This window comes from Ambystoma mexicanum, chromosome 9, assembly GCF_040938575.1.
Source record: "Ambystoma mexicanum isolate Mex_15411 chromosome 9, UKY_AmexF1_1, whole genome shotgun sequence".
Classification (NCBI taxonomy): domain Eukaryota; kingdom Metazoa; phylum Chordata; class Amphibia; order Caudata; family Ambystomatidae; genus Ambystoma; species Ambystoma mexicanum.
The window spans coordinates 1,077,825,771-1,077,851,653 of NC_090931.1; the positions used below are offsets into that span (position 1 = coordinate 1,077,825,771).

Genomic DNA, 25,883 nt, shown 5'->3' on the forward strand with positions numbered 1-25,883 from the left:
GGGGAAAGCCAGTAGCAATACTGGAAAATGATGGTCTGACATCCTTCACAGCTGACCTCCAAGAGAGCCAGTATTACTATTCCACACTGCCTTTAAGGACTAGGGTGTTAGAAACTGGTTAAAACCAGAAACTTCCCTGGTGAGCAACAAGAATTTGACCATAACTTACAGGGATGACTCTATAGACCCTGAAAAGACACCCCACCGCTGAGTTTGCTGGCATAGGCAGCAACATCAACTTCGAAGGCGGCAGCCTACGCAACTATTCCCCCCACACCCTACCCGGATAGAGACGGACGACAAAAGGTTTGATGCCTTAAGTAAAGGGTCCTTTCTGCAGGCAGCATGGCCCTCAAATCCATAAATGCAACTTGTGCCCTGGCCAAGTACACTCACACTTTATTGGACGTTATAGCTTTGGCAGTGGACCATATCCCTGTGGGGGTAGGAGAGAGGGTTTCTTAACCTGGTGCAGGATGGCAAAGATGCCATGTGCCAGTGTCTCCAATCTGGACTGGATTTGGCAGACTGTTAGCAGGGCTATGGCGGCGAGGACTGTTTTCTTGACTCAGGAAGTCTGGGTTTGCACATGATCAATCGTTTTCAGGACATGCCATTTGATGGTTCACAACTTTTCGGCTCAAAGGCCAATAAGAGCCTAGAAAAATTACAAGCATCCAAGGCAGCAGCGAAGTTCCTGGGAGCAGCGATTTGCCAACCTAATCGATCCCTGTGGTCTTCCCATGGATGGGAGGGGTTGGCCCTTTTTGTTTTTACTCCTCTATTTCAAGGGGACGAGGCATCTTTTCACAGAGGGGCCAAAGAGCTCCCTGTGGTTCCAAGGGAGGGACAGCTTCTCTCTCTCTGCCTCTACTTCTTTGCCCTCAGCTTTAGCAACAACTCAAAAACCCATAAGAGGCCTTTTTTCACAGGGCTGTGGTGGTGGGGGAGGGGGTGGTGGGGTCAGGCTGACTCATGTGGAGAGTTGGCGGGGCATAACCTCCGATACTTGGGCACTGCAAACAGTGGCCCATTACTACTGCCTCCTCTTTTTAAGACGACCCCAAGATTATCCTCCGGTAGGCCAATCCTTGAGGGAGCCGGATCTGCTCCTCCTACAGGAGATCTTTACTGTGTTAGAGAAAGGTTCTTCTTCTTTCTCTCACTTCTCGATTCCATCTCCTCTTCTCTTTCCTCTTTAGGTTGGCTCCCGTTTCACTCCCATCTCAAATTCAAGATCCTCTGTCTTGTCTTCAAATCCGTCCATGGTCTTGCCCCCCCCCAATCTCTCCTCCCTTTTAACTTTCTATACCCTGTCTCGTTCTCAATCTTTTCCTACTCTCTCCTCCACCACCTCCCTGTGCCCCCTCCCGCTTCCGATCTTTCCAACTCCTTGCTCCCTTCCACTGGAACTGCAACCCCCTTCACATCCGCTCTTCCCCCTCCTTCCCTTCCTTTCGCTCTTCTCTCAAATCTTACCTTTTTCACTCACCTCCCTAGCGCACCCTTCGTTTCTTCTTGTCCTTCTCCCTCACCTTCATTCCTCACCTCCTACCACTGCTCTTACTTCCCCTCTCTACCTCCTCCTCCCCACCCCCTGCTCTCATATATTCCCACTCTTTCCTCTCCTCTTCCTCACTCACCCTTACATTCCATATTCTCCCACTCCTACCCCCACTAACTCCTTCATTTCCCTCGCTGACCCTGCCCCTCCCTACGCCCTCCTCACCTCTCCAATGTTGTAAATTGTTCTTTAAACTGTTTTTGTATTATGATTCATTTACCATCTCATGCTTGTTGTATTTTGCCTGTTCTTATGTAAAGCACTTTGGATTAAAGGGCTATATAACTTCAATAAAATAAAAATAAATACAAAGGAGCGATAGAGTAGGTACTTGCATCAGAGAGGAATTGGGGTTGGTACTCTTCCCTATTTTTTAATCCCCAAGAAGGAGGGAGGATTGCGACCCATCTTGCACTGGGAGACGCTTGAAAAAGTTCCTCATGAAGGGAAAGTTCAAGATAGTAACTGTCACAGATCTTTCGGCTCCAGGATTGGTTGGTGTTATTGGACCTTCAGGATGCTTACTTTTATGTGCCTACTCATCTCAAACACAAAGTACCTGAGGTTTGAGGTTGGCGGTTCTCATTAGTTTCGAGTTCTGCCATTCAGGCTCACCTCTGCCCTCAGGGTCTTCACCAAGCTTATGGTGGTGGTGTCAGCAAGTCTAAGGAGGGAGGGGATTCAAATCTACACCTACCTAGACGATTGGCTGATCAGAGCTCAGAATCAGCTCAGTCCGACTTGCCATTTCCTCCACAAGCTGGGCTTCTTCCAGAATTTCAAGAAGCCCCACTTGACACCTTCACAGAAGCTTCAATTTATTAGTGGTCCTGGACTCGTCCTCTGGGAAAGTCTTGCCCCTGAGTTGAGGGCTGAACATTTTACAGGCATGCTGCATTTTCCTGCTGCCAGAAGCCAGTCTGAGAATGAGCACCCTCAGATCCCAGTGGTCTCAGTCCTCTGGCAGAATGAGGCACCTTCTTCAGGTCCCAATCAAGGTCGCCCAGATCTCCTGTGGTGGGTCTGTCGAGAGAACGTGATGAAAGGAGGACCTTTTTGGTAACTGTGGCCGGAGATGACCATTATAACAGATGCCTCCCTCACAGGGTGGAGAGCCCATATGAATGACCTTTGTCAGCCATCAATGGTCTCCATCGGAGTACAGACTTCACATCAACCTTTTAGAGCTCGGATCAGTCAGACTACCACTGATGATTTTTCTGCCCTCTTGTGTGGGGAAAGACTGTCCTGATAATGACAGACAATACAGTGCTATGTACTACCTCAACAAGAGACAGGGTGTAGGATCACTGCCTCTGTGCAGAGAAGCGGTGTAGCTCTGGTTTTGGGCACTAAAAGATGTAATCTCTCTGCTTGCAGTTCATCTAGCCAGAAAAGATAACCTAGCAGTGCACCCTCTGAACAGGCAGAGCATCATCTCCCATGAGTGGGAGTTGGTTCAGAAAGTCCTTCTAGAGATCTTCGTCCTTTGGATAACCCAAAGGTGGATCTGTTCACCTACAGTGTCAACAGGTATCTGTTCTGCTCCAGGGAATTTCCTCAGTGGAGCTCTAGGGGACGCGTTTGTAGTGGACTGGGAATGTACACTTCTGTACGCATTTCCACCAGTCTGTTATTCCTCACATCATCAAGGTTCCATATAGTAATGTCCCCTCAAAAATATCGCCATGCAGAAAAATCGTGGAAAGTTGGCTGTTTTTTTGAGGGGACATTGTTACATGGAACATGCGGGGGACACCTCTGCAACCCCCAAAACCTTTTCTTTTGTTCAAGTGGGAGCAGAGGACACCCCTGCAACCCCGCTCCCCCTGTCCCTATATATATGGTGCCCTATATATATGGTGCCCTATATAATGCCGCCAAAACCTTTTCCCGGCGACATATATATATTTCCAGAAGATGTAATGGAGGTGTTGCTTTCAGCCAGAAGGCCAGTAACAAAATCTCTGTACTGCTCGTGTTGGAACAGGAATTGCAGCTGGTGCCGATGCAAGACTACTACATAATTGTCTTTTTTGCTTCACCTGGCCCATCTAGGGCTTCATGTCTCCACCATAAAGGGTTATTTGGTGGCGCTTTCTGTTTTTAAGCGTTCGCCTGATGAGGGTTCTTATTTCAAGGTCCCTATTGTAGATCAGTTCTTGAAAGGGTTAACTATCATCTTTTCCCCCGGTCCCATTTATTGTACCAGTTTGGGACTTTAATTTGATGTTAAGGTACCTGATGGGGCACCTTGTGAACCCTTCTTGTCCACTCAGAATGTTAACTCTTAAGAGTATCTTTTTGACGGCAATAACAACAACCCGCATAGCTTTAAGCTCTTTCTGCTTAACCACCTTTCACTACCTTTTTTAATGACAAGGTGGTTTTGAGGGTACAATCCTTCTTTGTTACCAGAAGTGGTATCTTGAGTTCCACTTGGCACCGCAAATGTTACCTGCCTTTTATCCACCTCCTCATCCTTCCAAGGAGGAGGGAAATTTGCATTGCTTAGACCCTAGGAGGACCTTAAGCTTTTACATTTCCAGAATGTCCAAGGTCTAGCAGGATGACTAGCTCTTTGTGAGCTATTCAGGTCACAAATTAGGACAAGCTGTCGCCAAACAAACCACCTCACGCTGGGTAATCCTATGCAATTCTGAATGCTACTCATTAGCTGGCAAAGATTTGCCCCATGGTTTAAGAGCATATGCCACCCGAGGTGTGGCTACTGCTTTGGCTCCTCAAAGAGGGGTACCCATGCACGACATCTGTAGTGCGGCAACTTGGTTCTTTTTGCGTTAATTCAACAAATACTAATGTTTGGACTTTGGAGGCCAGATTTGGCAAGGTTGTACTTCATAGCATTAATCAACAGTACATTCTCAGTGCCCACCTCCTTCATACGACTTTGGGAGTGTATCAAAGATGGGGAATACGTGGGAGATCACAATCCATTCAAAGAACACATTAATTATCCCTGGTAATTTTTTTCGACTGGATGTTCCTCCCACTTATTCCTCAATGCCCTCCCATCCATTCCCTATTACTTGCCGAGAATTTTCGCATTTTTACACCTTCCTTTCTTTCAACGTCTGGGTCACCCTTTTAAGACGGCTGATCATTGGGAGGAAGAAACTAGAACTGAGGAACGCTTGCTGCGTGAGCTACTTATACCAACGTCAATGTCCCGGCAAGGGCATGACGGAGACCGTCTAGAGCCACGACTCGACGACGCAAAGCGCCCAATACTATATAAAATGTTCTGATGCTGCAAGCAGACTTAAGCGTACATCAAAGATATGGAATACGTGGGAGGAACATCCAGTCGAAAAATATTACCAGGGGTAAGTAATTTGTTCTTCTGTTGCTTCTCCAGCTGGGTACCTGATTTCCGAGAACTAACCATATTTCAGTTTCAGAGAATCATATTGCAGCATTTTATTCATAGGTACTGTCCTTGGAAGAACTTTAACTTGAGTACCCCAAATTGTCCTTTTTGTGTCATAAATTGCCATATATTAAGCGATTGTAACCTCCACACTTGCTTGATAAGCCCAAATTGTATGGTGGTTGATTTTGAAGTCTGGAAATCATGCCTTTGCTAATTTTGTTAAGCTGTTGAGCTGTGGCTTTTTATGGTAAATGTGTGTGTTTACACCCATCCTAGAAGAGAATGAATATCTTGCCCTCCCTACTGTTAAGCTAGAATAATTATGCTGCCTTTATCCGGCTCTTCTAGCAAGGACACTAACATGTTATGCGTTAGCGAAGCTTTTCCCTGTGTTTGGTTTATTACTATGACAAAAGCATCCACCATCTTTTATTTTTTTTTTATAACCTGCCTAATACAATACCTGAGTTCGGTGTCTAAGCGTGGATCTGGGATTTGGACAGGTACTGTTCTTTTGGGATGGAAGGACCCGTTTAGGATAAAAAATCCGTCGGTTTAGGAATACAAGGTCTTTTGCATCCTATAAGCACAGCAGGCAATTCTATTGAATTTACCTGTGACATTAATTCTGGCTTGCACTAGATTAATGTATTGACTCTGCCTTTCTATAGAGGTTTGTTTTAAAATGTAATATTTTTTTTAAAAAAGAATTTTAAAGAAGCATACTTGTGCTTTATGTCTGCAATTATTACACCATTGCATACTAGTGCCGTGGCTGCCAGAAGCCCAAGGGGGAGACTCGTAAGCTTGAGAGAAAATAGCATACAAAAAGCAGATTACGTCCTCTCGCATCATTGGATGGGGAAGCAGCCATTCGGACCTCTGGGGATTGCAATCGGTTACATATAATGTAGGTTTTCTAGGTGTTTTAAACCGCTAGTAAGTCCACTATGGGAGGTGCAGTCAATACAGTCTAGTTCGAAGTTTCTAAACCACACCATGGGAAATGCAGAAGTGTATGTAGGCAAGAGAACACTTCACAATTGACTCTGAACATGCATTCTAGGCCTCGGCTGGTCTTCAGATATCGCCCCCTAGTGTTCGACTGATGGGATGGTGCAAATGACTGCCTAAGCTCTTTGAATCCTCTTCCAGTAGCAGTAATGATACTATGGTGGTGGTCTGAATAATTGGAGCTATGTAAAGCCAAAAATGCCACTAAATAAGATCCCACCCTAAGTAAGAGGTACTGATTTGCAATTAAAACCCAATTACTCTTGTTTGAATGCATGTTTACACTTGGCAATGGCAAAGCGTTACAGAATAATTGCTTAATGATTATGGTTTGGCTACCCACTGTCATGCTGTTGTCTCATGACATCTCACCAAACCTATGCATCGTGCAGCTTTTCCCTGTTCTTGGAGTACAAAAGGAGGACCGCTGCTCAACGCTCTTGCTTGCTTTTCGGCAGGGCTTCAGAGTTTGGTGGTTATTACAACAGATTTGCATCAAGTAAACATCTAGCTGCACTCGTCTGTATGTTAGGGGCAGTTCTGTTTCATTAAAATAAGCCTACAGATCTATTGAAGTGAAGCTAACTCCAGTACAGTTCTTTTAACTTTAGTTAAATAACCGAATAATATTTTTTAACATAAGGGCTCTACCATTTGGAGAGTGGTCATCAGTCGCCAAATTGCCATGGGTTTATCCGTAACAGAAGGGTTAAATATAATCTATTTGAACCGCTTACTTGCAACTGAAAAGTTTTAGGACGTTGAGCGGTTTTTGTGAAGGAAAAACCATTCGAAACTGGAGCGTTGCATGCAGGATTGCATAGTTGAAGATCAATTGGATTACTTTGCATGATTGGTAATGTTATTTGACTTGAACCACTATTTTCACGCAGGTTTAGATCATGGTTTCATTTTAAGTTGTACTCCTAAAGCTTTTCACCAATAAAATGATAATGATTTGTTATCTATATAGTGCCTTAATCCAAAGCGCTTTAAAGAGCACATATTTACGTACAATATCACCCAACCGAAAAGGCGGCCTTGTTCATTTGATTTTATGTAATAAGCTATATAGCTCCTGTGACATTTCAAAGTTGATGCCTTTGCAAGTTTGTCTCCAGAGACTAGATGAACATGTTGAGTTTTACAAAGGTATCTTTTTTTGTTTCGTTTCTGCAGTTTTACAATGGTAGATGGAGTTATGCTTCTTCCTTTATTGGTGATGATGATTTTTCCCTCGTCCAGCATGGAAGGTGAGTAATCAGTATAGTGCTTTAATTTCACATGCTAAGAAACCAGATTCGAAGCAGATAGGAGACCGACTCTTCCTGTAGGATTTGTGTTGCTGGACACTCGCATACTGATGCCCTGCACCATTATGACTCGGTGATGATTTAACCATTTCAGTTCCTCATCTGGCATTGTTCATAGTATCTGCTTAGAGAATGACCATGTTTAAGTTTCCATCAGTGCATCAGAAGGAGACTATTGATGCATCTTCTGAAAAGCCACCATGTATGTGTAAAACAGCAATGGTGCTGGGCATGTAAACGGGCGTGTAATCCTGCTGAAAGTCCAGCTCTAATCCTGGCATGTGATTAATGAACAGTAATGCTTTTTTCCAATTAAATTGCATTTTCTGAAATTGATACATTCAATTGACCCAGAATTAAACATTACTCTAACCTTTACAGAGTACCATGTTGTTAATTTACTGTATTCTGCAAATTCACGATCATCAGTGTATGATGTAAAAGAAATAATTTTAAGCCTGCAGGTTACTTGAAAACAAAACATCCCGATAAAGGGATAATCTGAAGAGGAGTATTACTGATGGCTTGTATCCATGACTGTGACAGCTGTCCGTTTAGACAAAAAAAAAAGTATTGTGTTTAAAATTCCAATATGTAGTTGCATAAATCTCATCTCTGTCCGTCTGTGAAAATCAACAGTATGCATCTTTGGCTTATTATCGTCTGTCCACAAAGTGCAGGACATTGGTTAGAATTCAAGTGACCAACTACCTTACCTTCACCTTTCATAACGTTGATACATTGAATTGGTGATAATTACTGTTGGCAGTGCTACATGAACACAGCACTGCTTTTAGGAAAGCTGTATGCAAAACAAGTTATTTATTCAACATTCGTTGGTCGACGGACCTCGGAGCCGAGATAGACCAAATCCATTCATAACAAGAACGCGGTGTAGTGATTCAGAGTCTGCAATCTGAATTCTACCAACATCACAAGAACGCGAAAAAACGTGCTCAAAATATGTATTCACGAATAATGAGAATGTAGTCTCTTGATGAATAATGTTAACCTCAGCGCCTAAAATCCAGCAGGTCATGGGATAGGGACAGAAACAAACTCTATACACACCACTACAACTCTACAAAGCAGTGCTCCCATCTCACAGACTTTGGGTTTTATTTCACCAACCCCCATCCCAGTTGACAACCAAAAGGTAATGGCTGGGCAGAGCATCAATCTTATAAAAAAAATGCATCCCTCTTAACTTCGGCTAAGGCTCTGTGCCCCACCCCCAGTCTGGTAACAAGCACTGCTCCACCACAAGACAACGCGTTGAACAGCATGGCTTGTACATCTTATGGAAAGACACGAAACCACTCCAAAAAGCAACAACCAGCAATTTGAACAAACAGCCGAATGAATCTCTTACAACAGGAAGGGTTTAAAGAGCATCCAAACCCTTCAACGGCAGTCAATAAGAGCAGGTGTCATACAAGCTTGCCCCTGAAAACATTGATGCACTAATAAGCAAGCGGTCTATCATGAGGTTAAAGGGCTTTGGATAGGCATGACCAACGAATGTTGAATAAGTAACTTGTTTTGCATACAGCTTTCCTAAAAGCAGTGCTGTGTTCATGTAGCACTGCCAACAGTAATTGTGAAGGCTTCCTTCAAAAAAGCCCACACTTTGTAATCTTTAAGTCTATCGCTGCTGATCATAAAATAGCAGTCCTGGCCACTTGGAGTGACTGGTTACTTGGAATTATGTAGGTACATGTAATGTGTATATATTGAAAGGGTATCACATACAGCCTTTAAACAATTACAGGGAGCACAGGTGCATTTGCCACAAACGGATTCCTGTAAAAATGTAGTAACAGACAATAAGTGGTCAGAGTCCCATTATTCCGGCATCCCATGGTTATAGCAAATATTAACATCCGCCTCTGCATCATGGATTCTTGTAAAGTTGTGTTCCACTGTGGACTTTAGAGTTTACAATGACTTGCAGTGAGGCCAAAATAACACTGTTAACCTCTTCTGGCTTTTAAGGAAGCTATCCGTTTCAGAGGGTCATGCTTGCTTCTAGCTCAGTGATTTTACAAATGTATTGTGACTACATAATGAACTTTGTTAAGCCTAATAATTTACAAAGACCATTTTATGAACGTTGAATGGTTTTTTTACTGGTACCATTACATTGTAATCATTGGTGATCATGACTTTTATTGCACTAATTTGGTAGTAAATCTGCAGAATTACCACCAGAATAATTACTGTTCTGATGCTTGTTAATCTGCTTAGAATCACATGCTGTGCATATGGTCCGACATCCGGTGGTAACCGCAGAGTATTGCATCTTGTCTTTCGGGGGACCGAAAGGGGACGTCGGCATAGGCGTGTCTGAAACACTATTCCTATCGTGATGTGTGTAGTACCCATAATCCCTCACGTGCCGAGGTCCCTCAGATTGTTTTTTTCCGCCCAGATAACTGGTCGCCCTATAGCGGAGCTCTTCATGAGACATTGTTTATCTTACTGAATTGTCTGTTTAATCCCCGTTAAGTCACTTTGTCTATCAAGAACATCTTCGACGAAGACTACGGGGAAACCGCCTATGGCTGTGGATTCCGGCACCTAAGATCCGGTGTTCGAACCTCCACGTGGTCGGGCCTTCTGGCCGGCCTACACAGTAGGGAGACTGGGCTCGGGGTTTGCCATACTGCTATAAAATGTCTTTCCTCTTTTCCACTTCTTTCCTTTTTGGTCTGGTCACCCTTTCCTTCTGCTATGGAAAGGACTCCATTTAGATTCTGCCCTCTGTGAAGGATCAGATATCTGTCGAAAGACGAGCACACTTCGTGTACGCTTGTCTCCCCCTAGAGCACTAAAGCAGTGTTCGGTGTATAAACTCCTAAACCTAATCCCTTAAGGAGCGCCGGTTGAAGCGGTGGGCTGCAGACGGTATGTCACGCGTGGAGCCTCCCTCCCCTGCCGCGACACCAGCCGAGAGTGACGGGGGTACATCGGATGACCAAACGTCCAACGCGGACGTTGTAGATCTTGAGGCGGACGATTCTAGAGCCGCCACGCCCGACCCTTCTAGTCTCGACTCGGTCTTGCTACAGGGACCACACCCGGTGACAGGGGCGTACAATCGCACCACACAAAACACACAACCCAAGCGCCCTCCTCGACGACGTCAAAGGCTCAAGCGCATTGGATCGATCTGATCCGAAGCCTTCCCCGCATCCGCAGCAGCGCATGACGACTGGGCTTAATAAACTTAAGAAAGGCGCTACTCCCCAAACTACACACGCCAAAGTTTCTGAACAAGAAACTTCGACGACTTTCAAGGTTTCCAAGGCTCGTGCAGGCCCGAAAACTACGAGTAGGCCTCTACCCGGGAAGCCATCATCGGAGGCGTTGTCCCCCGAAGATTCGGTAACTATCAGTAAGAGCCTCAATAGGATTGCTACGGCGGCGGGCCTTGTACCGGTTTCGCCCATAATTATGGGCCAATCCGCCGAAAGGTTTTCCACGGTTTTGGAAGACGATCCTGAGGACTCTTACGAAGAGAGCCAGGTACCCCTCTCAAGCACCCTGAGGAGATCCTCTGAATGCCTTAGGGCGGAGGACCCGGTTCCTGCTCAGCTGGGTCCATTTGGTTCATCCAAGTGGACCACGGAGCAATTTGAGGGGTATATGGATCGGCTGCAGCAGGTTTTCGGTGTTTCTGATCAACCTTAGCCGAACAAAGCTCGGGTAGACCCTAACCCTCATACACAAGTTGCCCAACACCTAGATGTTCAACACTGTGTTGATTATCAAGAAGATGTCCAGAAGGACACGTATAGAGACATCTATACAGAACAAGAGGAGACTTCTTTTCTGGACAATTATGGGGAAGATCAAGCCGCAACGGACAACTGGGAGGACACCCAGCAGGACGATCACAATTCTGATATAGTTTGCCTCGACTCTCCCCCATCCACATTGGTTAGGCAGGCTCTCCCGGTGGATGATCAAATGGCTTTCAACAACACGTTGAAAAAAGCAGCGGAATTCTTTAAAATTGCCACGCTTGAGGCATTGCCTGAACAGGATTTTGCGGAAAACATTAATGACAAGCCTCCGGCTAGCCAGTCTATCCCCCTCTTGAGCTCTGTAAAGAGACGGCTGGCCCCTTCTTTACTCACACCCGCTCAGACGAGGGCTGTGAACCCAAGGGTCAAAAATCTCTTCCGGCCCTCCCCCACCGACCCGCTTTACATCAAAGGGCACGCAATCCCAGACTCGCTGGAGAGCAGGGGTTCCCCTTGCCACGGGAGTCACCCCAGGACAAGGAGTCCAAAAGATTATATGCCTTAGGCAAACGGGTCATGTCGGCGGCTGCGTATACCGTCCGGATTGCCAATAACACAATGTTACTGGCAAGCTACGTCGATGCCCAATTGAACCTACTCCGGGAAGGCCTCCAGGAGGTTCTGGAACCAACCAGAGCCACGCTTCTCGCCATTGTCTCGGAGGGTACATTTGCCAATCAAAATGTTGTAAAGAATAGCCTGGACTCAGCAGAGACAGCAGGCAGGTCTCTCGCACAGGGTACTCTCCTAAAGAGACGCGCATGGCTGCGCACGTCGGGTTTCAGGCCTGAGACCCAGTCATCCATCATCAATAAACCCATAGAAGAGGCCAACCTCTTCGGGAAGGCGGTAGACGATGCGTTGGAGACAGCCAAGAAGGAGCATGAGACTATTAAGTTGCTGCACCAAATTTCCCAAAAACCCTGTTCAGAGGGGCAGCAATTCTCAGCGGTCCTTTCGAGGACAAGCCCGCGCTGCTCAAAATAATTTCGCGGGCAACTTCAACGCAAAACAACCGGCTGCAAGCCCCACTTAATACCCCCAGAGGGGTCAGAAGCGTGGAAAGAATAGAGCCAGAGGCTCCAATCCCAGAGGTGCATCAACCTCGGATCAGAAATGACGACCAAGTTCAGGTCCCCTCCTATGTCTCCCCGGTCGGGGGGCGATTAACATCTTTCCTCAAGGCATGGGAGGGGATAACTTCAGGCCAGTGGGTATTAAAGACGGTCGCCCACGGTTATTGCGTGGAATTCGCCCGACCCCCACAGTTCAGACCGCCGAAGCATCGACGCCTTTCACCGGAACACCTGCAGATCCTGGTCCAAGAGGTGGAGGCGCTGCTGGGAAAGGACGCCATAGAAGCCGTCCCGATTCTTCAGGTAAACAAGGGTATTTATGCAATATACTTCCTTGTACCCAAAAAAGGATCTCACCATGCGTCCTGTTCTAGACCTGCGTCCAGCGAACAAGTTCATAACGCCCCAGAGGTTTTGCATGGTAACACTTCAAGAGGTGATCCCATTGCTAAAACAAGGGGACTTCATGACAACATTGGATATGAAAGATGCATACTTTCATATTTCAATGCTGCCAGCGCACAGAAAATTCCTAAGGTTCGTGATTCAGGACAAACACTACCAGTTCAAGGTACTCCCCTTCGGCATAACCTTGGCGCCACGGGTGTTTACCAAGGTCCTGGCAGTGGCAGCAGCACACCTGCGCAGACTTTCAGTTCCAGTTTACCCTTACCTCGACGATTGGCTCATCATGGGGGACTCGTTCGACATTTGTTTTTCAAACACCCGAAAGACAGTAGACCTACTGTTCAGCCTAGGATTTTCTATCAACGAAAAGAAAGCCAGCTTTGTCCCCAGCCAGGTAAAACAGTTCCTGGGGGCTCTAATTCGCACGGAAGACGGTCTAGTCTTCCCTTCCAGAGAGAGGGTTCAGAACATGCTCTCTCAAGTTCCTCAGTATGTAGCCATTCGGAAGGTGACCATACGCAAAGCTATGCGTTTGCTAGGGATGATGGCGTCCTGCATATACTTGGTCCCCCACGCGCGGCTGCGCATGCGTCCCATGCAGGAGTGGCTCAACAGCCAGTGGTGTCAGGCCAGCGGACAATGGGAAGATCTGTTAGTTGTCTCACCAGCCCTCGTTCTCTCTCTGCAGTGGTGGTCGAGGGAGAACCTCTTGAAGGGGAAAACCTTCACCACCCCTACAGTGGAAGCCACTCTCACGACAGACACATCTCTCACAGGGTGGGGGGGGCTCACCTGCATCAACAAACCGCGCACGGAGTGTGGTCCCCTCAGGTAGCGTCCAACCATATAAACCTACTGGAGCTACTGGCAGTGTTCAAAGCATTGAAGGCCTTTCAGGTGCAACTGCAAGGGAGACAGTGCTGGTCCTAACCGACAGCACAACAGCAATGTATTATCTGAACAAGCAGGGGGGCACTCACTCTCCAGGGCTGTCCAAGCTGTCCCAAAACATCTGGATATGGGCCCTCAAACGCAAGATGTTCCTGATATCCCAACATGTTCCAGGGGAACTCGATCTTCTGGCAGACGTACTCAGCAGAGATTTTCCTCTGCCAGAAGAATACGAATGGCGTCTACACGAAGACATTGTATCCAACGTCTTCGCAGAATGGGGGTTTCCAGAGATCGACTTGTTCGCTACTCAGGAGAACGCCCAATGCCCAGATTACGCCTCCAGGTACCCCCAGAACCGATCCAAGGGGAACGGTCTCTGGATAACTTGGTCGGGGAAATTTGTTTACGCTCCCCCCCCCCCCCCGACTCCCCTTCTGAACAAGATAGTGCACAAGATGCACCAGGAACCAGTCACCATGATTCTGGTGGCTCCCATGTGGGCCTGCCAACCCTGGTTCGCGCACCTGATGGAAATGTCCCTCTCCCCACCAGTCAAGCTGCCCTGCCCGTACAACATGTTGTCTCAGGACAGGGGGGAGACTCTGCACCCATGCCCACAAACTCTGAACTTAGCAGCCTGGCTCCTGAAGTCATAGAGTTTGGACATCTGCAACTCCCTCAAAGATGCATGCTGAGGGAAGAAAGCCTAACACACGTTATTGCTATGCCAGCAAATGGAAATGTTTTGTCATTTGGTGCAGTTCCAAAGGCGTCAATCCCACCGATTGTTCGCCTTCACACATTGTGTTATATCTAACCCATCTGTTGGACTCTGGGTTAGTCTTCAATTCCTTAAAGGTTCACCTAGCGGCGTTGTCAGCCTACACCACGTCACAGCAGAAGGTGTCGTGGTGGAAAATACCTGTGATTAAAGCCTTTAAGGAAGGGGTTAAAAGAATGTATCCCCCCATCACTCACCCAGCCCCTGGGTGGGATCTAAATGTGGTTTTAACTAGGCTCATGGGACCCCCTTTTGAGCCTATGCGTAAAGCTAGTCTGAAAGACCTGACTTACAAGACAGCCTTTCTAGTAGCTATCACTTCTATCAGAAAAGTTAGCGAATTACAGGCTCTCTCGGTCTTGGACCCTTTTGTTACAGTCCACAAAGATAAAGTAGTTCTGCGCACTCATCCCAGATTTGCGCCGAAATTTATTTCGAAGTTCCATGTGAACCAGTCAATCGAACTTCCCACGTTCTTCCAGAGACCTACTAACATGGCCGAAAGAAGCCTTCACACACTAGATGTGTGCAGGGCAGTCATGCTCTACATGGATAGAACTAAACCACTGAGGAAAACTAAACAATTCTTTGTTTCAGTGGCAGCTGGTAGAGAAGGGGACCCTGTCTCTAAATTAGCAATATCAAGGTGGATTGTCCAATGCATCACACTATGTTACACTCTGGCAAAGAGAGAACTGCCTTTGAAGCCCTTCTTAAGTTAAAGATGGGATAGGTTACAGGTTGGGATAGGACAAGGCAATATGTTATGGTTCACTATGATTCCTATTGATACTTAACAGTCCACTTTAATTTAGGATTGTACCGTCAGGGTTTTGGTCATCCGGATCGGGTCTACAGACAGCAGGGCACTTCTGGCGGGATAGGTCAGCTGGGCGGTTCTGGTCAATTGGACTGGCACCTCAGACTGGACTGGATTGGATTGGATTTGCCCTTCTGGTTGCTGGAAACTGTAGATCAGCGGGATGGCGAGTTTCAGCAGGCAAGCATGAATGGTAGCAAGCCAGACTGGATCAGAATTATTTCCCTTAAGTTTTGGGATGCTTTCAGGATTTGGGCATAATTGAAGAAGAGTTCAGCAATGCGGAGGCCTTGGCTTGGTAAGGAAATCTGGAATCAGGAACAAGATATAGAATTCAGGAACAGAGCGCCACGCGGAAATCAGGATGGAGTCAGGAATCATTGTGTGTCTGTGTGTTTTGTGAGGTTCCCTTATTTATCCTGCCAAATGACATCACTAAGTTTATGGTAGGGGCAGACTTACAACCCACACCCACAAGGCTATGATTGGTCAAAGGCACAGTTCCCGTCTTGTTTTTTGCTGGTAGGATGACAGAACGGGTTGTCCTATTTTATGATGTGACTTGGGAACCTCCCACAGTTATTTGGACCAAAATTTAACTTTACCACAAATACACTTTTATATAATTATGCCCTGTAATATAATCGGACACAACGTTATATATTTTGTGGGTTACATTTACATCCAACTCCCAAGTCGGTGGGACTTAGCTTTGTATTTCTGTTGAATTTTGTCAATTTCAATAGTAAAGGTTTGGCCTAACAATTCCTAATTCAGTACATATATGTGCAATCGCCCCTAGAACATGGATACAATATTAGATTTGCAGCCTTAATAGTCTCTGCGTAATTAGTCTTTTTGCATAACTTTTGTTCCTTACGCAATAAGAACTCCTACCAAATCTTCAAATGTCTATCATAAATTCAGATTTCAATGTATGTACTTTTCATCCCTTTACTCAATTTTGCTGCCATGTTAAATGTCATGAAGGTCTGTGGCAAAATAATTAATTTAAACCCGAAATCACAGGTCCGTTTTTTTCTTACTTCCCAAGTGTGAGCAAATGGCCAGTCAGTTGAAGTTCAATGAGAAGCTTCACTCAGCATCTTGCCCCTCCTCTGGGAGGATGAGTGTCCAAGCCTTCTAATGAGGTCATTTGTTATGAGTAGGTGAGGCCTCCAAGCAGCAATTAGGCCTTCCTGCCTGAAGTGTCAACCTTTCCCAGGCTGAGGATGATCAAGGCAGAATTTTTTTTTTTTTAATAGTTAATTAACTCCAAGCTGGGTTACTTTAAGTTACCTTCATCTTTCATTAAAACATATAAAATGAACACAGTTTATAGGTGGATTTTTACATTAGTAATCCTTTGACATTTCTTAAAGAATTAGGCCTTTCAACAAAAACATGAAATGAAATGAAATGATATTTTATTTATATCCCGCTCGTACACAAGTGTTTCAGAGTGCGACCAGGCAAAAAGGGAGGGGAACAAGGGAGAAAAAAAAACAGAAACGGCAATCTTACTAGGCCCAGTGACATTTGGGAAAGCACAAGTGCATTGGAAAGGAAAGGCGGGGGCGTGGAAAGTGCGAAGCAGAGGAGAGAAAACGTAAATAAATATTAAATAGACTAAATAAGGGCTTTAAACCATGGTAGTGCAGCCAGCAAGTGGCAGGTGAAAGTTAGTCTGTGAGGTATATCTGATAAGTGCAGAGGAAACGTGGGAGGGCGACTGTATGGGTACAGATACAGAACCCTAGTGCAGGAGGGTGGCACGGTGAGCAGGTACCTGGGCCCGAAAGAACAGAGGGTGGCCAGGTGCACAATGCCATGAGAAGAAACAAATCAACAGGGGAGAAGGGGGGCAAAGGCAGAGGCAAAGAGGAAGGTCTTGAGAAGTTTCCGGAACTGAAGATGTTTTTGGATCATTGGAGTTGTGGGAAGAGCCATGTTTTTAGTAAATTGCGGAATGACAAATAGTCTTCGCGTGTCGGATGTGAGGTGGAAGTGCGTTCCATAGTGGTGCTTGGCGAAGGTAGATCTACTCAGATTGGGTGTTCTTTTCCGCAATTTGCGTGAAGGGTTCATCCCGGGGGGTGGGTGAGGGATGGTCTGAGAAGCAGTGCTTCGGCAAGGTCAGGGAGGATCTTTAGTTTCTTCCGGCATTTGTGGTGCGGGGGGCTGGTTCGGGGTTGGGCGAGGGGGGCAGGCGAGCGGATGGAGGAAGGGACGATTAAGTGATCAGACCAGATGATGGGGGGCTAGGTGTAGCTGGTCGTGTGAGCTGAAGATGGCATCAGGGTGTGTCCTTTAGAATGAGTTGGGCAGTTTATGTGAAGGGAGAGGTTAAGCGCATCAAGGCAGTCAACCAGAGAGTGGGTCATGGGATTGGTCGGAATGTTTAGCCAGTTATTGAAGTCTCCTAGAACGTTCAGAGAGGGGTGGTTTACTTGGATGGTGGCTACAGAGTCACAGAGGTTGGTTGTGAAATGTCTGTCCTAGCCGGGGGGGGTCTGTAGATGATTAGGAAGCTTTGGGAGAATGTCGGGGGCAGTGAGAGTTAGGGGTATAACGGTATATTGTTATAGATACCATTAACAGCTTAATTGAACTATGTAACCGTCACATTGTTTATACCGGTATACCGTTTTAGGGCCTGCAACTATTAAGTGAGCTTTACAATCTGATTTGAAAAGGCTGCAGTAAGCAAGTGCTGCGCATTCTGGATCTTGCACTGTGCGATTTGGCGTTTGTCAGACAAGAGCATAGGGAAAGTGAGACCACATTAGTAAATGCAGCTTTGATGCTGTGACCGCTCTTTCTCTGTGATCAGTAGAGTTGGGTTAAAGATCAGCCGATTCGTAGTCTTCCCACCAATTTGAAAGATGAGGAACTACATATTCCATAATTCAAAGGGAGGGAATGAACTGGAGGCACTTCTGATGCATGTCCGTAAAAAAAAGTTAGCTCTGTAGTCTGTATGAACACTGGGCCTATCAGTGCTCTGTGCTAGTATATAAACTGGCCCCCGCCCCCACTGTCCTCAGTGTAGATTTACACATTGGCACTAGAGTTGTTGCTTCGCTTGATCCTTCACCTGCCTTCTGCATATGGCACTGAACTCAAGCAGGCAGGACATGTTCTACATTTAATTTGAAGTATCGAGGGCAATGGGCGCGAGATATTTCTCAGGTCAATGCTCTATTTGTGACACCACCCATGAAAGCATTCCTCCGTCTCAACTCGCATGACAAGGGTCCTAATGCTCAGACCTGATGAAAATGGTAATGACGGGCTGTGGTGATATGGTGGTCTAGGCCATATTTGTGCCGATATGTATTTTATCTTTGTGGCACAAAAACCTTTTGAAAATGACAATCTATAAGAAGGTAAATGAACGTGTATTGCAAGAATCAAGAAAGAACTCAACAGCGCCCACTGAACGCTGTCCTGTGAAAGTGATTTCAACCCAGCACTTCACCTAAGTCAGTGCCTAGCGTGGGATGCACAATTGAAACCCTTAATTATATATTTTTGTCTGTTATTTTATTTCTGAATGATGTACCCTTATATCACGCCCCTCTCTTTGAATCCCCCCCAGTCTCACTGAACCAGAAAGCAGGCTGTTTTGTAAAGTTAAGATTTTTTTTATGGATTTGGTGCAGGGTTCAGAATGTGGATCCTTTTGAATGTGACATTCCCATGGTTCTGTCGTTTTTGCTTTCTTTAGCCCACAGGGGCTTGCAAGTGGGGACCATTAAAGGTTACCTGGCGGCGCCGTCCATATTTAAGCGCTCGTCTGAAGAGTGTTCCTATTTTAAGATTCCTTTAATTTCGCAGTTTTTGAAAGGGCTCACTAATGTGTTCCCTCTGTCACCTTTTTTGGTGCCAGGATGGGATTTGAACCTTGTTCTTAAGTTTCTTATGGGTGCTCCGTTTGAGCCTTTACGTTCTTGCCCTTTGAGACTGTTGACTCTGAAAACTGTGTTTTTGGTTGCGGTTACTTCCGCTCTCAGAGTGAGTGAGTTACAGGCACTTTCAGTTAATCCACCCTTCACTGTGTTTCATAGGGACAGGGTTGTCCTTAGGGTTCGTCCTTCTTTTCTTCCGAAGGTGGTTTCAGAATTTCATTTGAGCCAGAAGGTTGTTCTTCCGGCGTTCTATCCTCCTCCACATCCTGGTAAGGAAGAGGAGAGGCTCCATAGGCTTGATCCTCGGAGAGCATTGAGCTTTTATATTTCGCGCATGTCCCGGGTCGAGTGGACGATCAACTTTTCATTGGTTACGCTGGAAAGCGTTTGGGACAAGCTGTGATGAGACAGACTTTCTCGGATTATTTTAGCTATCTCCGAGTGTTACCGCTTGGCGGGTAAGGACCCTCGGGCTGGCTTGCGGGCCCATTCTACCAGAGGAGTGGCTGCGTCTACTGCCCTGCAGAGGGGAGTTCCTATTCGTCACATCTGTGATGCAGCCACCTGGGCTTCAGTACATACTTTTGTATGTCACTATTCCCTTGATTCCATCAGAGGGCAAGATCCGGCCTTTGGCAAGGCAGTTCTCTATTCCGCAATTTCATTGGGCATGCTAAATTTGTATTCTAAATTCTTTCCCACCTCCTTGCTTGGTACTGCTTTGGGAGTCTGTCATAGATATGGAATACGTCGGAGGACCCAATCCCCTCGAAGAACAAGTTAGTTTCTTACCTGGTAACGTTCTTTCGATGGGATGGTCCGACGACGTATTCCATATCGCTCCCTCCCTGCCTTCCCCGCTGCAGAATTTCTTTTGCGATTGCAGTTTGCGTTCCGCAAGGCCTTGTGTGTCTGACTGGCAGAATACTGGTGGCACACGTTCTGGGGAAAAAACTATAACTGAGGCTATGGGCGTCGTGCGTCCTACTTATCACATCGGGTGACGTCGGCCGTCGGAGGAGGTCCTCAGGGACGGCGCATCGACGTCATCGACGCAGACGCCAAAGATTTTCCGAAGCAGCACAGCTGTGGACATTACCTGTCATAGATATGGAATACGTCGTCGGACCATCCCATCGAAAGAACGTTACCAGGTAAGAAAGTAACTTGTTCTTTTCATATAAGGCTGTGGTTTATTGATGCACATCTGTCTGTCCCGCCCCCAAAGTTTTGCTGGGCCAAGAGCAATCCAGGCCTCTCTTCCTGCTGGCAGGGGTTTCTGTTGACACTTCAATTTGCATACCCTTTCAGTCCAGGAAGTCTATTGTCTCTCCCCAGAGAAGCAGGGCAAAATCTCCTCCCCCCTCCATTAACATCCAACTGAGAGTTCCTGGCTTTGCTGAGTAGCAGGAGAGCTGCCTTTGTTGGAGCAAACTGTGGAATGTGCTTTGAAGTCCTCTGGCTGGTATCAGTTCACTTTTAAACCCAACTTGTTTAAATGTATCTTTGATAAAATAAACTTACATTTCAAAATAGGCAAACAGATCTCTAATTCCAGTCTTTTTAAAACAGAGATTAAATAGTGGCAACCTATATTGCTTTTGATGGAAAGTCACTTCTTTTCAACAGTTTGATTTTAATGCACAAGTTTTAAACTCCTAATGCACTTAACTGACAGCTTTGATACCTTCGGCCAGCGGTACTGCGTCCATATTCTGACAGATTTCCACAACAAGCACACCTTTTAATGTGCATATTCTCTGATAGATTCTGCTTTTCCTGACATAGTGCGCTTATGTGGATTCCTTTAATAAGGTGATGGTTAACACCCATCAAGGATGTTGGGTCTTTTCTGATGCTTTGGAACCATTATTGTGCAATTTCAACAGCCAAGGAAAAACGGATTTTAGAGCACTTCTGGTTTTCCTGGCAATTAATCACTGCCTTTTCAGGTAGTTCCATTTCCCTCTGTGGGCAGCCCAATGACCGGTTTTGGCCATGTGGCCTCCTGTTCCCCACTGACACAGGCAAAGTAGATGCGGTTTCACTGCGCACTTTTCAGCGGTTTTAGCACGCACCAGGCTTTTTGGCGGCCATTCTTTTGGTTCTGGTGAAAACAACGCACAGTGATGTTGCAGGGCAGAGCCTAGTGGGTCAATGTATCCCACACCTGTTAGGATTACATGGACAGTGGTGACTCCAACATCAGACCTTTATAATACACCAGACAGATGATATACAAGCTATAGTGATTTGATCAATATCCATTCTTTCGGTGAGTGTGTGTTGGCTATGACATTTTGAAAAAAGAAACACAATGACATGGGCTTTCAGACCTCACATAAGTGTCTTTTCTCCCTTTTAATGGGATGAAGCGTTATCAAAACAAACTTTTATGACTGATTGCAGCAAGGGGCTCATAATGCCCATGCCATGTGGTTCCAAAATAATGCAGGTCGAGGCCGATTTTCAAAGCGATGACCTGTGACTGAGCAGCAAGCTCATTGCTCAAAATGTGCCTTTTAACACTTCCACTGGTCACTCTATCATTCAAGGCGATCAAGAGTGTGCGCCATGAAAGACCAAATATGCAGCCGCCTTAGATTCCTGGAGGATCAGCTAAAAATGTGCAGAGACAAGTTTAAAAATGCTGACAATTTATAACCTTTAAGAAAATATTTGGTAAGATTAGTTAACTCCACCTGCTCTACCGCGATAACCATGATATACCGTCAGTTGACAAAAAGGTTATCATACCGCCATAAAACCAATACCGTGACACCCCTAGTGAGAGTTTATCGAGAAGGGATTCGCAGGATGGAGTGCAAGTCTGGGCGTTAACGAGTGAGACGGAGAAGTGAGATTTGAAACTTACTGCCACTCCGCCTCCTCTAGAGGGTCTGTTGAGTGGGATGAGGGAGTATTCGGGGGGGGGGAGGCTTGGTGAGCAACTGGGGCAAAGTCGTCGGAGAACCAGGTTTCTGTGATAAAGACTAGGTTGGTGTTGTCAGAGGAGAGGAGGTCAAAGATGCTGTGTCTGTTTTTTGCTACAGAGCGGGCATTAAAAAGGACGCATATGACTTCGGAGAGAGGGGTTGTCTTGGAGGTTGTAGGGGTGTGGGTGGTGGGGGTTGCGGTCGTGGGGGGGAGGTGGTGGGTGTGGGTCAGGGTTGGGGAGGGAGGGGTAGGTAGGGGTGGCAGCATGTTCTGGGTGGTAACTGACTGGTTGATTGGGGAAGAGTAGGCGGGTGGAGGACGGGGTTGGGCGGGCGGGTGCGGGTGGGTAGTTGGTCAGAGGGCAGGGAGGGATTAGGGGTTTGGGGATTCGTGTGTGGATCTCATGGGGCAGGGGATGTCCGGTGTGCTGGGCGAGAAGTTGAGGGAGAGGGGTTGGAAGCGGGGTGAGGGGAGGGGGGAGGGGAGAGGGTGATGATGGTGGGCGGTGAGGGATTGTGGGAGTGGGTCGAGGAAGGAGGGGTGAGGAGTAGAGAGAGCTAGAAGGGGACCAGGATCGTTCTCTTTTTCAGGGGTTTTAGTGCAGTCGGTGTGTGAGAGAGGGCGGGGGGGTCAGATGGTGATGAGATGAGGCCACAGTTCTTGCCAGGGCGAGACGTGCAGTATTCAGGGAAGGGATACGGTGGGTGGGGGGGGGTGTTGGTGGGTGTCGACGGGAGGATAGGGTCTGGCGGGCGGCTGGTTCGGTGAAGGGGTAGGAGGTACGGTGGGCGGGGAGTGGGAAGGGTGGACTATGTAGTAATGGGGGTGAGAAGGGGGTGGGGTATGCTTGCATGTGAGTGGGTGTAAGGGATGGAGGAAACAGAGGTCTTTGGATGTCTGGAGCACCAACAGGCTCGTTTGGCTTGGGAGTTGGATAGGGGGCGCAGTGGGTTCATGATGGTGGGTGGTTCGGGATGGTGGGGTTGTTTGGGAAGGGAGGGGGGTTGATTCAAGGGGGGGATGTGAGAGGCACGTCAGAGTGAGGCTCAGAGTTTGGATCTAGATAGGAGGGTTGGGATCATGGTGTGGCGCAGCAGGGATTATGGCTTCATTGTAATATTAAGATGTGGAATTCAACACAGTAGAACTCTAGAGCAAACCCAAATGGTTAGGTTGACACTATCTAGTGTGGAACTTAAGCAAGAAGCTTTGAGCACACTCGGTGCTGCTTTATCATAGCCTTTAGTTGTACAGTGAGGTTTCAAGGCGCGCCCAGGGTTGCTTGTGTACATTAACCTTGCTGTTGAATTCGCCACAGAACAATGGTGTTGGTCATGCTATCTAGATGGAAAATAAATAATAAATAATAATAATAATTTAGCATTTATATAGCGCTACGAATCCTCAGGTATCTGAGCGCTGCTTATTACCCACGGTGTGTGGTGCTCATTTTTCGACCTCGGAAGGATGAAAGGCTGAGTTTGGCCCTACCGGGATTCGAACCTGCGTTAGCAAGCTCTGCACAGATGTCAAAGCGAGCGCTCTACTCGCTGTGCCACTTGACTGGCAAAATCAACACAGTGGTACTTATAGGGCACACTCAAAGGTGTTGGTCACGCTATCTAGATGCAAAATCAATACAGTGGAAATGATTGGGCAGTCAACACAGTGGAACTTATTGGCCACAGTTAAAATGAACATACTCCCTCGGCTTTTATCTTTTCTCGTCCCTTCCATGCATAGTTCCTGACTCTTTTTCCAAATTATTACAATCCCGTCTTCTTCACTTCATTTGGAATGGCAAGAGGGCTAGAGTGAAATATTCCACCCTGACTCTTCCAAAGTCTTACGGTGGCTTTGGCCTCCCTGATTTTAGACTGTACTATAAGGCAGCCCAGCTGCGTGTGATGTTAGAACACCTGAGAGACGACCTAAGGACGTATTGGACTTACGTGGAAGATGTTCAGGTCCACCCGAAAAAAGTCAGGGACTTACTATGGGCTCCCCCAAGATCCCTTCCATTGTCAGTTGGATCACACCCAATCCTGGTTGTCCTGGAAGCCTAATCAGGATAAAAAGCGCCTCTCTTCCTGGCCTTTCCCCCTATCTTCTCTATGGGCCCCCCCCCCCTTCAATCTTGGATCTAGAGGGTTCAGAGAGACACAGTCGTGGTCTGATCAGGGGTTGGAAATAGCTGCCCAACTCTTTCGCCAGGGTGTCTTAGTTGAATATGACAAGTTGTCCGAGGTGCTGAGGGATAAGCCACTCTCTGTTTTTGAATACATGCGGCTCTAGGGAATCCTCACTCAGGCCGGTTGGCTGGCTGACCTGTCTCGTCCCTTAACTCTCTTTGAAAGGATTTTCATGGAAGCCAAGACCAGGAAGGGCTCCCTTTCCAAGACTTATACCGTGCTGGTCACCGCTAATCTAGAAGGCAGACAGTCGTTCAAGCATACCTGGGAGGAGAGTCTAGGCCTCACCCTTGATGACCATACAGGGAAGTTAGTCTTCAAGTCCACTTTTTCTGGGAGGTTGTATACAGTATGCCATGGAGCATAACTTTAAGATTCTTCACTCTTGGCATCAACACCCCCCCCCCCCCCGTCACCCTATCCAGAATGTTTAATAAGGTGTCTCCGATGTGCCCCCCTAGGTTGTGTTCACACTGTGGTACCTGGTTCCACATGTGGTGGGAGTGTCTGGTCATCCAGGTCTTCTGGTCGGAATTGCTCAGTTGGATCAAGGACATACTGGGAACGGACCCCTCCCTTCACCCCCTTGGACGCCCAGGCCTGCTGATAATGAGTCTTTTTCTGTTTCAATGGTGACGGGGGCTATGTTGAGAGCCCTGGCCCAAAAATGGAAGAGTTCCTCAGCCCCCACCAAGGCGGAGTGGCTTAACAAGTTATTAGCTATTTTCACTTATGAGAAATTGTCGGCCATCACCAATAAAACTATGTCTTCTTTCCTGTAGGATTGGACTGTGGTTCTGTTAATTGTGGACTGTGAAGCCTTGAAGCTGTGATCTGCCTGGGTGTCTAATGGTTTTTGAAGTCTGGGCAGGGTTGCCGGTAGCCTTTTCTGTTGCCACATCTCGTAACACCATTTGGGACCTCATTACTATTGTTGCCAATCTGAAAAGTCTTAATTCGTGTCTAGTCCTAACTTTATGCCTCTTGTACCTATTGTTCTGGGAAGCCTGGTATGCCTGCGGTTGGAGTGGGGGGGGTGGGGCAGGTGGGGTGAAAATGGGTATGCATTGGTTTCTGATGTGTGTAATTGTTGGTTAATGTCCGGTGTTGACTGGTGGAATTGTTTGTTGAAAAGCTTAATAAAAACAAAGTGGAAAAAAAACAAACATATGCCGACCCGTATTGAAGTCATTGATTGAACACCATTAAACTTGGGACCTGTGATTCAGCACCTCATACCTTTTGGGTTTACCCATCAGCGGACACACTGAAGTACTTGCTTTAGATATCATACAAACCCCAACCTTTCGAGTCGTTTTAGGATTGCCCTGGCTACAGCAGTAAAAACCCTATATTAATTGGGCTACCCATACCATTCTTTTCTGTGGAGTCCTATGCACTAGTACATGCGGTTCAGTGTCTGGCATCTGCGAAAGAATGCTCCTGGAGCCTCAGTACACCCCACACATCAGGGTTCTACAGGCGCTTCCCGCTCGGTACCAAGATTTCCGTACAGTGTTCTCAGAGCCTGCTCACATCCCAGTACCACCTCATCGTGGATCGATTGCACAATCAAGCTTATTCCTGGATCTCAAGTTCCGCATGGAAAGATGTATTATTTAACCCCACAAGAATATTTAGAACTACGTTGATAACATTGGCGACAACCTAGAAAAAGGATACATTGCTACCTTCAGTTCTCATACAGTCGCGCCCCTGTTCTTGTACCAAAAAGAAGGAACCCTCAGGCAGTGTGTTGATTATAGAGGC

The 25,883-nt window shown here is 46.6% G+C and overlaps 1 protein-coding gene across 3 annotated transcripts in view; it reads left to right on the forward strand.

Annotated features, from left to right (window-relative positions):
* ACVR1 (activin A receptor type 1) overlaps positions 1 to 25,883 on the forward strand; it is a 903,677-nt gene that overhangs the window by 343,143 nt on the left and 534,651 nt on the right. For all 3 annotated transcript variants that reach the window (XM_069616402.1, XM_069616400.1, XM_069616401.1), the window contains one exon: positions 7,152 to 7,225. In XM_069616402.1, coding sequence (XP_069472503.1) covers positions 7,159 to 7,225 — 67 coding nt within the window. In that variant the 5' untranslated portion in view covers positions 7,152 to 7,158. The remainder of the gene's footprint in view (positions 1 to 7,151; positions 7,226 to 25,883) is intronic.